Consider the following 12010-nt stretch of genomic DNA (forward strand, 5'->3'; position numbering starts at 1 on the left):
CCACTCCAATGATGGTAGGTCTCTCGGCGTCCTCACGTCCAATACACTGTATAGAACCCGATTGACTCACAGGACCTAAACCACTGGAGGGGAGCGAGGCTAAAAGGGACTAGTCTAAGAGCAAGCCAGCTCAGACAGGGTGAATATAACTGTTATTTTGGCTCCCTAGACAAAACAAAACACTTAACCCTTGTGGTGCAGAGGTAGCCTCACTGCAAGGGTTAAGATTTGATTTAAATTAACGCAGACTTCCAAGCACAAAAATTTGTATTCAAGCATATTCCTCAATCGCCACAAAGCGTACAAAATCTATTTTTATCAAATGCCTTTTCAAACCCAATTGTGAACTTGCAAAAGGTGAAGGTGAAATTATAACTAGGGATGTCCCGATACAGGGCATTTTGACAAGTACTTGTACTTGTCAAAATGCCCCGATGCCTAGCGCCGAAGCTTGCGCTATGTTTTTTTTCTTCTTCTTACTTACCTCGCCGAGCGTCGCGTCACTGCTGCTCCGATAGGCGGCGCTCCAAGCGGGGTCATCTGGCAGTCTCCGGGTCCTAATTTAGGTGGCCGGAGACTGCCAGATGACCTGCTAGATTTATTAAGCAATTATGTATTGTCTGCACTGTATTAGCAGTATATACTCTATATACTACATATAGAGTATATACTGCTAATACAGTGCAGACAATACATTTACAATTATACTAACATGAATGGATTAAATGATCTGTATGTAGCCCTGTACTATGGATCATTTAACCCATTCATGTTAGCAGAGGATCATAGTAAATGTATTGTTAGCCGGCAGTATGAGAAAGGAATCTGCCGCCGCTTCAGCAGCGGCGATCACCCGGTCAGCTCTCCCCCTTCTCTTCTCCTCTGCGGCTGCTCTATAGCTGCAGCGGCTGAAGAGGAGAAAAGACGGGAGAAAGTTCAGCTCAGCTGGCTGTCCGTCATCTGCCATAGGCTGGGAGGAAGACTGCAGAGCTGGATGGCAGGACAGTGCGGACCTGAAGGGAGGCTTCACGTCAGACAGGAGTGATGTCGGACAGATCGCTGTACCCCTTTCCCCCCACATACCAGGAGAAGAAAAGGACACACCAGCCATGTGCACTGTAAGTCCCTGTTATTTCTGCCTTAAACTGCTGACTGCTGCGCTGCGTGTTCTCGCTGACCGCTGCGCGTTCTCGCTGACCGCTGCGCGTTCTCGCTGACCGTTCTCGCTGACCGCTGCGCTGTGAGTTCTTGCTGACTGCTGCGATGTGCGTTCTTGCTGACCGCTGTGCGTTCTTGCTGACCGCTGTGCGTTCTTGCTGACCGCTTGGCGTTGCTTTATTTCTGCCTTACACCGCTGACCTCTCCACTGTGTGCTATTGCTGACTTTTGTACCGTGCATTATTTCTGCCTTACACTGCTGACTTTTGAACTGGGCGTTATTTGCTGACCTCTGTACTGTGCTTTATTACTGACCTCTGTTCCGCTGACTTCTGTACTGTGCGTTACATTACTGACCTCCTTACCGCTGACCTCTGGACTGTGCGTTACATTACTGAACTCTGTGCGTCATCCTGCTAACCTCTGTACATTTCTGCAATGTTGGACCTTGATGACCCTCCCCTCAACACCCCCACCAGGAGAGGAAGAGAGCACCTGAATCAGATCAATTGTGAACTGTAAGTCCCTGTTTTTTCTGGGTAAAGGTGCCCATGCACCTGACGATTATCGTACGATAATCGCGGGTGATCCCGCAAAGTACGTTAATCGGCAGGTGTATGGGCAGCATGTGGCCGCATCTACTGTACGGTCACACGACATTCGTCTTCCAACCTAGCTGGAAAACCTGCCAAAATCGTACGTTTTTCGGCGGGTTGGTGGCATGCTCAGAAGACGAAAGCCGCACAGGCTGGTGTGCGCAAGCGCTCACTGCCCGCTCAGCATTACAATCATCAGCAAGCCCTCCACTCGGCGGGGAGGACTTGCAATGATCACAAAAACGATCTGCCTGTCCAAGATGGGCAGATCGTACAAAATTTTAATTACCTTACAACCATCGCACAGCGAAAGTCGTGTGAGTGGTGTAAGGTGTATGGGCAGCTTAAAACTGCTGACCTCTGCACTCCGAGTTACATTACTGACCTCTGTACTGCTGACCTTAGTACTGTGCATCACACCGCTGGCCTCTGGACTCCGCGTTGTTACTGATCTCTGTACTCATGTCACACGACCGACCTGGCGGAGTTAAGTCCGGGGCAGGGTAGGGGTTAGGTGGGGCAACTGGTGGCGAGTAACTTTTAAGGCCTGGCTAGTAGCTCAGGACTTGAAATTTTGAGCCCTTGTGTACTGGATGTGTGTAATGTATATGTAGTACATATATACAGCACACATCTCCACTACACTCCAGCAATAGAGTTACAATTCTCCCCTGCTAACATGAATAGGTTAAACCATGATCCATAGTACATAACATGTAGTTGTACTATGGATCATTTAAAGTCACCTGTTCCTTTAAGAAAAAGTATCGGTAATTGGTATCGGCAAGTACATGAGGGGATGTACTTGTACTTGGGCCTGAAAAAGTGGCATTGGGACATCCCTAATTATAACTGTGCTACACAGTCTCCGAAGACTGCCTGCTGAAACTACAGGGGGTGTATACAAGACCAGTCACTATGCAAAAGGCAAGAGACCAGCAGTAACCAGTCTTTATTCAGGCAGGTTCACACCATTTTCCAGACCAGATCTGTTCCGAAAAATGGTGTGATCCTGTGATCTCAAATTTGAAAGTTGAGAAAAGATTTGTTTAGCCTACATTTCAGCTAGAATATATTCATAAATCATCATAAAATCATCATAAAATAAATAAAAGCTCAATTTACTTTTTTCAATGTCCTGCTGTGCACATGGTATTTTAAGTCAGAATACCCAAGCAGTGCTTGTAGCTGACTGACAATATTCCAGCATCCAAAAATCAACTTCTGTCAAGGAGACGGGGCCACCCACAGATTGCATTTCGTCTGATCCAGCCAAAATTGTGTGCACACAGCTTTACTGCTATTTCCTAGCTAGCTGGAAAAAAAGGAAAGTTACAAACAGCCCCACCATAAAGAATAGATTTTCTTCTTTTCAGTCGCCTTCTGCCCTGCTAAAATGTTTACTTCTCTATAAAGTTTTTTTTTTTTTTTTACAAAAAAAAAAAAGTTAAAAATGAGTAAAGCCTGCGTAAAGTGTTTAGAAAACAAAAAGTGATGATTGAAATGATTACTCCAGGAAAATGAACCCATCCTTCACTTGCTATGGAGTCTGAGGTTACTTAAAAGAGAACTATGGGGCAACCTCTTTTGGCCAGAGTTCTATTCAGGGTCACAGGAGGACATATACTAATTTCTTCTAGTGACCCAAAACTCAATTGTCCTAAGCTATTGCCCGCTATAAACTGAGAGCGCAGAGCCGTGCCAGGATGGATCCCGATAATACTGTCGAGATCCACCCCGCTGGCCGATTGACAGCTGGCACTGCGTCTCTAAAGTAAGAGCCAGCTGTGCCCAGGGAGCGGAGGGGGGAAGTATCCTTTCAGGGAGGAATGATTGACAATCATCGCTCTCTGCAGGTAGAGGATCAGGAAGTCAACGATCGGTGGTATGTGTTTGCTAACTTCCCGATCAATAGATCTGACCTGTGACATCTTCAGTGTCACAGGCTGGCTTAAATTATGGGAATGGGTGTTTACTCGCCCCATAATTCTCCTTTAGAGTATGGTAGCATCACGGGCAATACAATGCTAACTAATCAACGTTGCACTGGGACATACATTTATAGACGGTGTCCTTTAAATTGTAATTATAACCACCTTTAATCACACTTTCCAACTGTGGCTGTCTTGCAACCTGTCCGACAGAAGATGCACACACAAATTACTTATTTCCTTTTTGCAAATGAGAAAAGGGAGGGTCAGCTCCCCTGCAAAAACTTTCTAGCAAACTAAAGAATCTGTGTGCACTAAATGAACAGTTCTAATGGCCTGAAGCTCCAAGCCCGTTTATTAAACCCAGGGAAGAACTAGGCTCTTTATGGCCACCTTCGGTCCTGTAGACAGGATCTAAAGCCTGAACATATCCTATATAAATGCCATATACAGTGCAACTTTTTCTGCGAGTAAAAAGGAAATATCCTCTCTATACCTCGTACTGCGTAATTGCAGTATGTTCTGGTGTGCCAGTGCTTGCATAACATGTCCCTTACAAAAAAACTTGTAGAGATAACCTCCTAATCTGTTTTGTTCCTACAACAAGATTTACCAGAAACTTACATTTCAATGATTGCATTATTGTCTAATCCCTGTGACTGGCACAAAGTCTCTGCAGGCTTCAATTGAAAATGCGGGTCTAAGATGTATTTTCTGACCCCAAAGCAGCAAACTGGCAATACTACAAGACAAGCTTGCTTTTAATCGTATTGACTGCAGGCAGTCTCATCCAGGTGCCACTCAGAATGCTATCTGTTTAAGCCTGCCTGCACCGCACATGAAAACCCTTAACTCAGCTGAGAATAGCAGACATGAATGTAAATGCATTACAAACTGTGTGGCCTGATGGATATATCAAAGCAGTCAAATGTATAAAGGCATGGCCTCCGAAGGAGAAAAAAAAAAAAAAGTCTTCCAAAAGCCAGAGGCAAAAAGATAGGACTATTATTAATGCAGAGAAAGTAGGCTTTTAAAGGGAGTCTGTCATGAAGCAAAATACCTTAGTGAGAAGGCTTTAATGGAAGCGACCATTCCCCTAACGAGTGTTGCATACTTGTTCTAGTCTAGGCAATCTAATTATATTCATAGCCCTTAAGTAGTATTCAATCTTTTCACCTACTCAGTCGTCAAATTTAATAAAAAAGTCACCCTATTTAAACAGATTTTTAAAATCTTTAATCTGTGCCTGGAGTTTACCTATAAGAAAAACTTTCATAAAACACAATCTGGCACAGAAGTCAAGTGCTGAATTTAGAACAAAGCTAATGGAGTACAAATCAAGGCTCAATCATCTATGTATGACTTTCAATGCAAAGCAGCGCAGGAATCAGCAATATCGTTTGCTAAAATTATTGTAATGTATGAAACTTACCAGGGGAGGATGGACTTTGTTCTCTCTCGAACTGAACTTTAAGACCCGTTCACACTTCAAATTTTGTTAACACATTTAATGTGTATTGGCGCAGGTTGAATTTTGAACGGCAGCCTAATGGTCTCAATGATTAACTTGCATTGCCTTACAGCGCACGATAATGCAGGATGTACACTACAATATGAAAAAAAGCTGCAGGTACAAGTTTTTGGTCTGCCATTAGGTTTTATGCAGCCAATCCAAATGAACTTTACACAATGCATGTTAATGCACAAAATAAAGCCTGGGCATTAATGAACTGCGATGGATCTGGCTGGTGTGAATAGACCTTAAAGGGCAACTGTATCAAAAAAATAAATAACACCCCCTCTTAAAATCCATTTCCACCTTTTGCAGTGCTGATGTACATGTGTGCACATTTTCATGACTCGCATTGTAAGCTTTCTTACATTTTTATGAACTTATTATTAGGCCTGAAACCAAGAAACTCTAAAATTTTCTCCACAGGGAATTTAGTCTGACACCGGGGTCGGATTGTAAAGCAGGCTGTAAAAAGCTGCCCCCACCCTGTGATTCTGTGTAACACCATCACTAAACACCAGTTCTGCCTTTGCACACAATACACTGTCCAGGGGAGAAGGGGGGTTGCCACTATAAATACTATTGAATGGGAGGAGAAAGCTCAGTTGCAACTTACACATACTGCTTGCAAAACACAAAGGCAGCCATTTCCATTAGGATATGAAGAGGAAAGCTAACAAAAAAATGTATGTTTCTGTGTTCATATACAGCTACTGCATATGCCTGCTTCATTTTTACTTGGTGTTTAAAAAAACAAAACATGCCAGCAATAAAGTACCTCCGCAAGGCTGGCAATGGGCTTTAAAAGGAGATCTATGAGGTGAGTGATTTTCATTCACCCTCATAGTTAGAGCCGACGTGCGACAATGAGACTGTCAAGTCGGCTCTATTGATCGGGAAGTGAGCGAACATATACAGTCGCTCACTCACTTTCCGATCATCTCCCTGCAGAGAGCGGTGACAGTCAGTCCAAGGGGATTCCCTCTCCAATCCTCCAGCTCTGACTGGACGAACGGGGAGAGGGCAGGCACAGTAGGCTCTGCCCATCAGCCAGCTGGGTAGATCTCGACAGTATTGTCGGGGATTCCTCCCGGCTGTGGTGCTCTCAATATATAGCTCGCTGTATACTGAGCTTTGGGTAATGGGAAGAGGTAAGTATATGTCCTCCCGTGACCCTTAAGAGAACTATAAATAGGTTAAAAAGGATAAAAAGGTTACCCCATAGTTCTCTTTTAAATATCACTACTCTCCTTAAATGCAGCACACCCATGTGACACACTGCTGCAGGCCACCCACAGCATTCACGCACAAAGCTAACTCCTACTCTTCTCTCCTGAAGGCTGCAAAGAGCAGTGCCATGTAATGGTGTGGGTCAGAACTCTGTAGCATTCTCATGAGTCCAGGGTGGGGGGGAGGGCCCTTGGTACCCTAGGCTCACAGGAAGTTGCTTGAATGATGCTACAGTTCAGATGGCGCAATGGTGGACAGTTCCCATTCAGTTACAGCACCCATTTTATATTATATAACTGCATCCCTGGAGTTTTGAAACTCAGCTTTAAACCACTAGACAGTACAGATTCTTCTCCACAACTTAGAATAAAATATAAGCATTTCACATTTCATTTGAAAGAAATGTTCAACACAGCAAATATAGTTCAAAGTTTTGGTAGATTGTTTAAAAAATGACCTGCATTTTGTTTTTAGTACTACTTCAAAAATAAAATGACATTTATGTCCTGAAAGAAAGGGATGCTTATATGCAAATCACTCCTTTGCAATAGAAGTCTTAGCTGCTCTTTACAATGATTAATAATACAACATGAAATACAGCTTCCTTTCAAAAGATTTAATCTGTGCCATTAATGCAGCATTCAGGTCCTGCTCATTTCCTCTTGTGATAGATCAGGTATGGTATATTCATACTATGCTCAGTGTTTGTGTGCTGAAAGCTTATCTAACAGCAGTAAGCACAGAAACAAAGCACAGCTAAAATAATTCCACAAAGCTGGTTATTTTAACTCATGCCACTTCATTCATTCAACAGAATATTGAAACAATACATGGTTGGATGAGTTTGGTATGGAGAACCTTGAGTGGCCTGCACAAAGCCTTGACCCTGAACCCTATAAACACCTTTGTTATGAATTGGAATGTTGATTGGGTGGAAGGTTTTCTTGTCTAACCTCTAGCAGACCTTACAAATACTTGCTTTGCTAAGTGGACACAATTTCCCACAAACACACACCAACCTACTGTGAAAATCCTTCCCAGAAGGTGAATACTATTATAGTGCAAAGGGCAACTCAATATTAAAGTGATATTTAAGTTAAAATGTTACATTAGAGTCCAGGGTGGGGGGGAGGGCCCTTGGTACCCTAGGCTCACAGGAAGTTGCTTGAATGATGCTACAGTTCAGATGGCGCAATGGTGGACAGTTCCCATTCAGTTACAGCACCCATTTTATATTATATAACTGCATCCCTGGAGTTTTGAAACTCAGCTTTAAACCACTAGACAGTACAGATTCTTCTCCACAACTTAGAATAAAATATAAGCATTTCACATTTCATTTGAAAGAAATGTTCAACACAGCAAATATAGTTCAAAGTTTTGGTAGATTGTTTAAAAAATGACCTGCATTTTGTTTTTAGTACTACTTCAAAAATAAAATGACATTTATGTCCTGAAAGAAAGGGATGCTTATATGCAAATCACTCCTTTGCAATAGAAGTCTTAGCTGCTCTTTACAATGATTAATAATACAACATGAAATACAGCTTCCTTTCAAAAGATTTAATCTGTGCCATTAATGCAGCATTCAGGTCCTGCTCATTTCCTCTTGTGATAGATCAGGTATGGTATATTCATACTATGCTCAGTGTTTGTGTGCTGAAAGCTTATCTAACAGCAGTAAGCACAGAAACAAAGCACAGCTAAAATAATTCCACAAAGCTGGTTATTTTAACTCATGCCACTTCATTCATTCAACAGAATATTGAAACAATACATGGTTGGATGAGTTTGGTATGGAGAACCTTGAGTGGCCTGCACAAAGCCTTGACCCTGAACCCTATAAACACCTTTGTTATGAATTGGAATGTTGATTGGGTGGAAGGTTTTCTTGTCTAACCTCTAGCAGACCTTACAAATACTTGCTTTGCTAAGTGGACACAATTTCCCACAAACACACACCAACCTACTGTGAAAATCCTTCCCAGAAGGTGAATACTATTATAGTGCAAAGGGCAACTCAATATTAAAGTGATATTTAAGTTAAAATGTTACATTTCCAATGTTGATTAAATCATTTACAATGGATGCTGCTCCATGAGGTTCGCATTTTAGTTTGCTGCAGAATAAGCTGGTCTCCTGAGCACTGGCCCTGATCTCTTGATTTAGAGGGTCTCCTCTCTCTTGCAGGGTCCTATGGAGCCACCCTTGTGTGTGTCTTAAATTGTCTACCCTGCTCCTGGGTGATGCCCTGATCCTTCATGCAGATTCTAGCCACGTACCAACCATTCCCCTATATGCTATGAATGCCCTCCCTCAACTCACCCCTCATTTGACAGCACTTGAGCTTGATAAATGGTTGCTCGGGTAGCAATCACTTTTGTGGGAGGACAAGGGGAATGTCACATGTTCGCCTATATCCTTAAGTGACAAGATCTTTGCAGATGCTGCAGTCAAGATCAGGGCAGCGGATGCAAGCAGAGGAGAAGCACTAAAACTGGGAAGTTAAAGATTAACACTGATCAAGCCTTGATCATCATCTATGCCACCACTGATGGTATTTTTTTTTTTCTGTAAAATTTGAAACGCTCTTTGTGTCCCCCTGGTGACGAGGGAGCATGGAGCCGCCTTCCCAGCCAATCAGGAAGCATGTAATGGTTCTCCGCCCAGCTTCCCGATACCGGAGGTTTCGGGATAGGCATCGGGAGCACGCGCCTAAATACTCGGTATCGGCACTGATACTAGTATCGGTAACAGTGCATCTCTTAAGTCCACTCTTGGGTAAGAACTTGGGGTCAAATTATTCAGACAGGGTTGTGCTGTGACTGTGGGGGTCAAAGTTGCTTGAATACACTGGTATTTAGTGCACTCCACATTCTATCAAAAGAGAAAAAAAATGTCCTGGCTCTACAGGTGAAACTCGATTAGAATATCGTGCAAAAGTAATTGCAGTAATTGCAGTAATTGCTGCAAAAGGGGCCCAAACCAAGTACTGAGTACATATGCATGCTTGTACTTTTCAGAGGTCCAATATTGTTCTATGTACAATCCTTGTTTTATTGATTGCATGTAATCTACTTTTTTGAGGTTGTGGATTTGGGGTTCTTGGGGTTTTCATGAGCTGTAAGCCATAATCATCACAATTATGACAAATCACGGCTTGAATTATCTTGCTTTGCATGTAATGAGTCTATCTCATATATTAGTTTCACCTTTTAAGTTGCATTAGTTAAATAAATGAACTTTGCACGATATTCTGACTATTCGAGTTTCACCTGTACATGCATTTTAAGTGAGTGGGGCGGACTGGTACTAAAAACAGCAATTCCTACACGAGACAGATTCCTTGATGCTCCCTGCAATGTAAAACCGAACACAGCACATACTTCCTAATACCATTAAGGTAGCAAACTTTACATTCACTTCAAAGCATTTAAAAGTACATAAGGCAGTAACTAATATTCATAGTAAATAAATCAAGTTCAAAGCATGAAGTGATATCATAAACATTCATAGAAATACTTTCGTTACAGCCAATAATGGCAGCATCTTTATTAATGCTCTGGTAAACTAGCATGGCATGTTGTGCCTACCGAATAGAGATGTCTATTTCAGAAAAGAAACTTTGCCAACAGTAATTTGCATTTAGAAGAGTCTGTCTGTAAACTATATAAAAAGCACGAATATCACAAATCTGAGGGTGAAAGCTTGAACACTGCTCAAGGCAGCTCAGGAGAGACGGCAGAAATCTGAAATGGATTTTGGCTGACAGTAACGTGTTAAAAAAACAAGAAAATTGGGGAAAAAATGGCTTTGCACGGAAATTCATATAAAAACCAGCAGTATTTCTATTCATTCCTTAAAATTGTGATGGGGTATGTTAAAAAGCCATTGGTGTGTGAGGAAAATGCAGATGAACGTGCAGACAATTTATGCAGTTCATAAAGGTAGTTATTGTTTCTCTGCCAGAGCGTGGAGAAAGGCTACAGGGAAGAGGAAAATCCAATTACTTACCCACAAATAATATGTAAACTGCAGTGCAAAAATAGCAATGCCTTCATTGTCAAAAGATCCAGCTACTGATCGGGATATGTAGCCTGGCACTATAGCAATGAAGCAGGCAGCTAGAAGCCCTGCTCCCTGGTTCCACAGTTCTCGGGTGAGCAGGAAGGTGGAAATTGATGTAAGGCCGCTGAAAACTGGTGCTAGAAACACACATACATCTCGGATGTGGACTGTGATGTTCAGCATATTTAATATCCAATGAATAAGGCCAGCTGTCACCATCAATCCTGGGTACACCTGTAGGGGAAAATGATAAAAGTTTAGTAAGGAAACCACTTTATTATCCAACTAGTGTATGGAATTTATTTCAAAACACACCATCCCCCATCTTATGCTTTAGAATAAGGCTGGCCATACACTGCTCTTTTCCTCATTCAACCCGCAGGCTGAATGAGAAAAGTAGAGCAGATTCCTCCATCAACACTACCAGTGTGTCGATCGAGGAATCCCCGCTGTTTGCATTGCATTCTGACAGTAGTCGCCAGCTACCGTCAGGATACCTGAACAGAGCCAGCAGCTCATTGGCGGCCGTGAAGCCGGCCGAAAGGGTGCCGACAGCGGCACAGACAGTGCAAATTTTGTCCGATCCTCTAATCATCTCTGAATTAGTACCAACACTGTCCTTCTTTCTGAAGGGTAGTTACTTTTGTTCCCCATTGTCCATGTGTGTGTTGTAAAGTAGCCACCACGCCAAGCTCACTCCCATGATGGACTACAATCCTCCATTTAGTGTACTAATTTGTATTGAGATTGTCCCTCACAGGAGTGAGCTTGGAGTGGTGGCTACTTTGCAACACACACAGGGACCATGGGGAAGCAAAAGTAGCTCCCCTCAAGAAGTAAGGACAGTGTCCGCACCAATTCAGATAGGATTTGAGGATCTACAGGATCTACAGCCCAGTGTACAAATATAGTAATAGTATACACAAATAAACTATATTTTTGTTAATAGTTAATGTACTTGAATGTATTTTTATGATTTAATGCCCAAGTTTAATGTCACTTTAACAATACAATGAATACAGATTTTATACTCTACTTCTAAGGCAAATTAAAAACAGTATAAAAATACAAATGAGTATGAAGAATTTAAATGCATCATAGTACAATTAAATAGGTTCTGGAGGTTTCAAATTGTACCACATCTATAATTAACAGCCTCAGATATCTAGATGACTTTTTTTAATCCTCTAATGTCCCATTTAATTACTGCAAATCATCTAGGTTAAAAAGTTAAATGTTCTCCATTCAGAAAGAAAATGCTGTTTGTTTTAAACCAATCCATTAACTAAAATGGTTTAAGGAATTGAATAAAGATGTCCAATTCCACTTGACTATTGTCTTATTACTAAAATAATAAAATTAAAATAAATGTTTTAAAAAATGCAAGATAATTTTTTTTATGTTTAAGAAGAACTATAGCCTTTATATTCATATAAAGACAATAATTATGTATATATACACATACGCACACACACATTTTAAATATAAGACCTATGTAAATCTGAGCAATTCAT

The 12010-nt window shown here is 41.7% G+C and overlaps 1 protein-coding gene across 1 annotated transcript in view; it reads right to left on the minus strand.

Moving 5' to 3' along the window:
* Window positions 1-12010, minus strand: part of STT3B (STT3B, catalytic subunit of the oligosaccharyltransferase complex) — a 136070-nt gene that overhangs the window by 56760 nt on the left and 67300 nt on the right. Inside the window, exon 3 of the mRNA XM_018563761.1 lies at window positions 10443-10730. Within this exon, the coding sequence (XP_018419263.1) occupies window positions 10443-10715 (273 nt within the window). The 5' untranslated portion in view covers window positions 10716-10730. The remainder of the gene's footprint in view (window positions 1-10442; window positions 10731-12010) is intronic.

The sequence above is a fragment of the Nanorana parkeri genome, unplaced genomic scaffold, assembly GCF_000935625.1.
Source record: "Nanorana parkeri isolate BGI_ZX_2015 unplaced genomic scaffold, ASM93562v1 scaffold692, whole genome shotgun sequence".
Classification (NCBI taxonomy): domain Eukaryota; kingdom Metazoa; phylum Chordata; class Amphibia; order Anura; family Dicroglossidae; genus Nanorana; species Nanorana parkeri.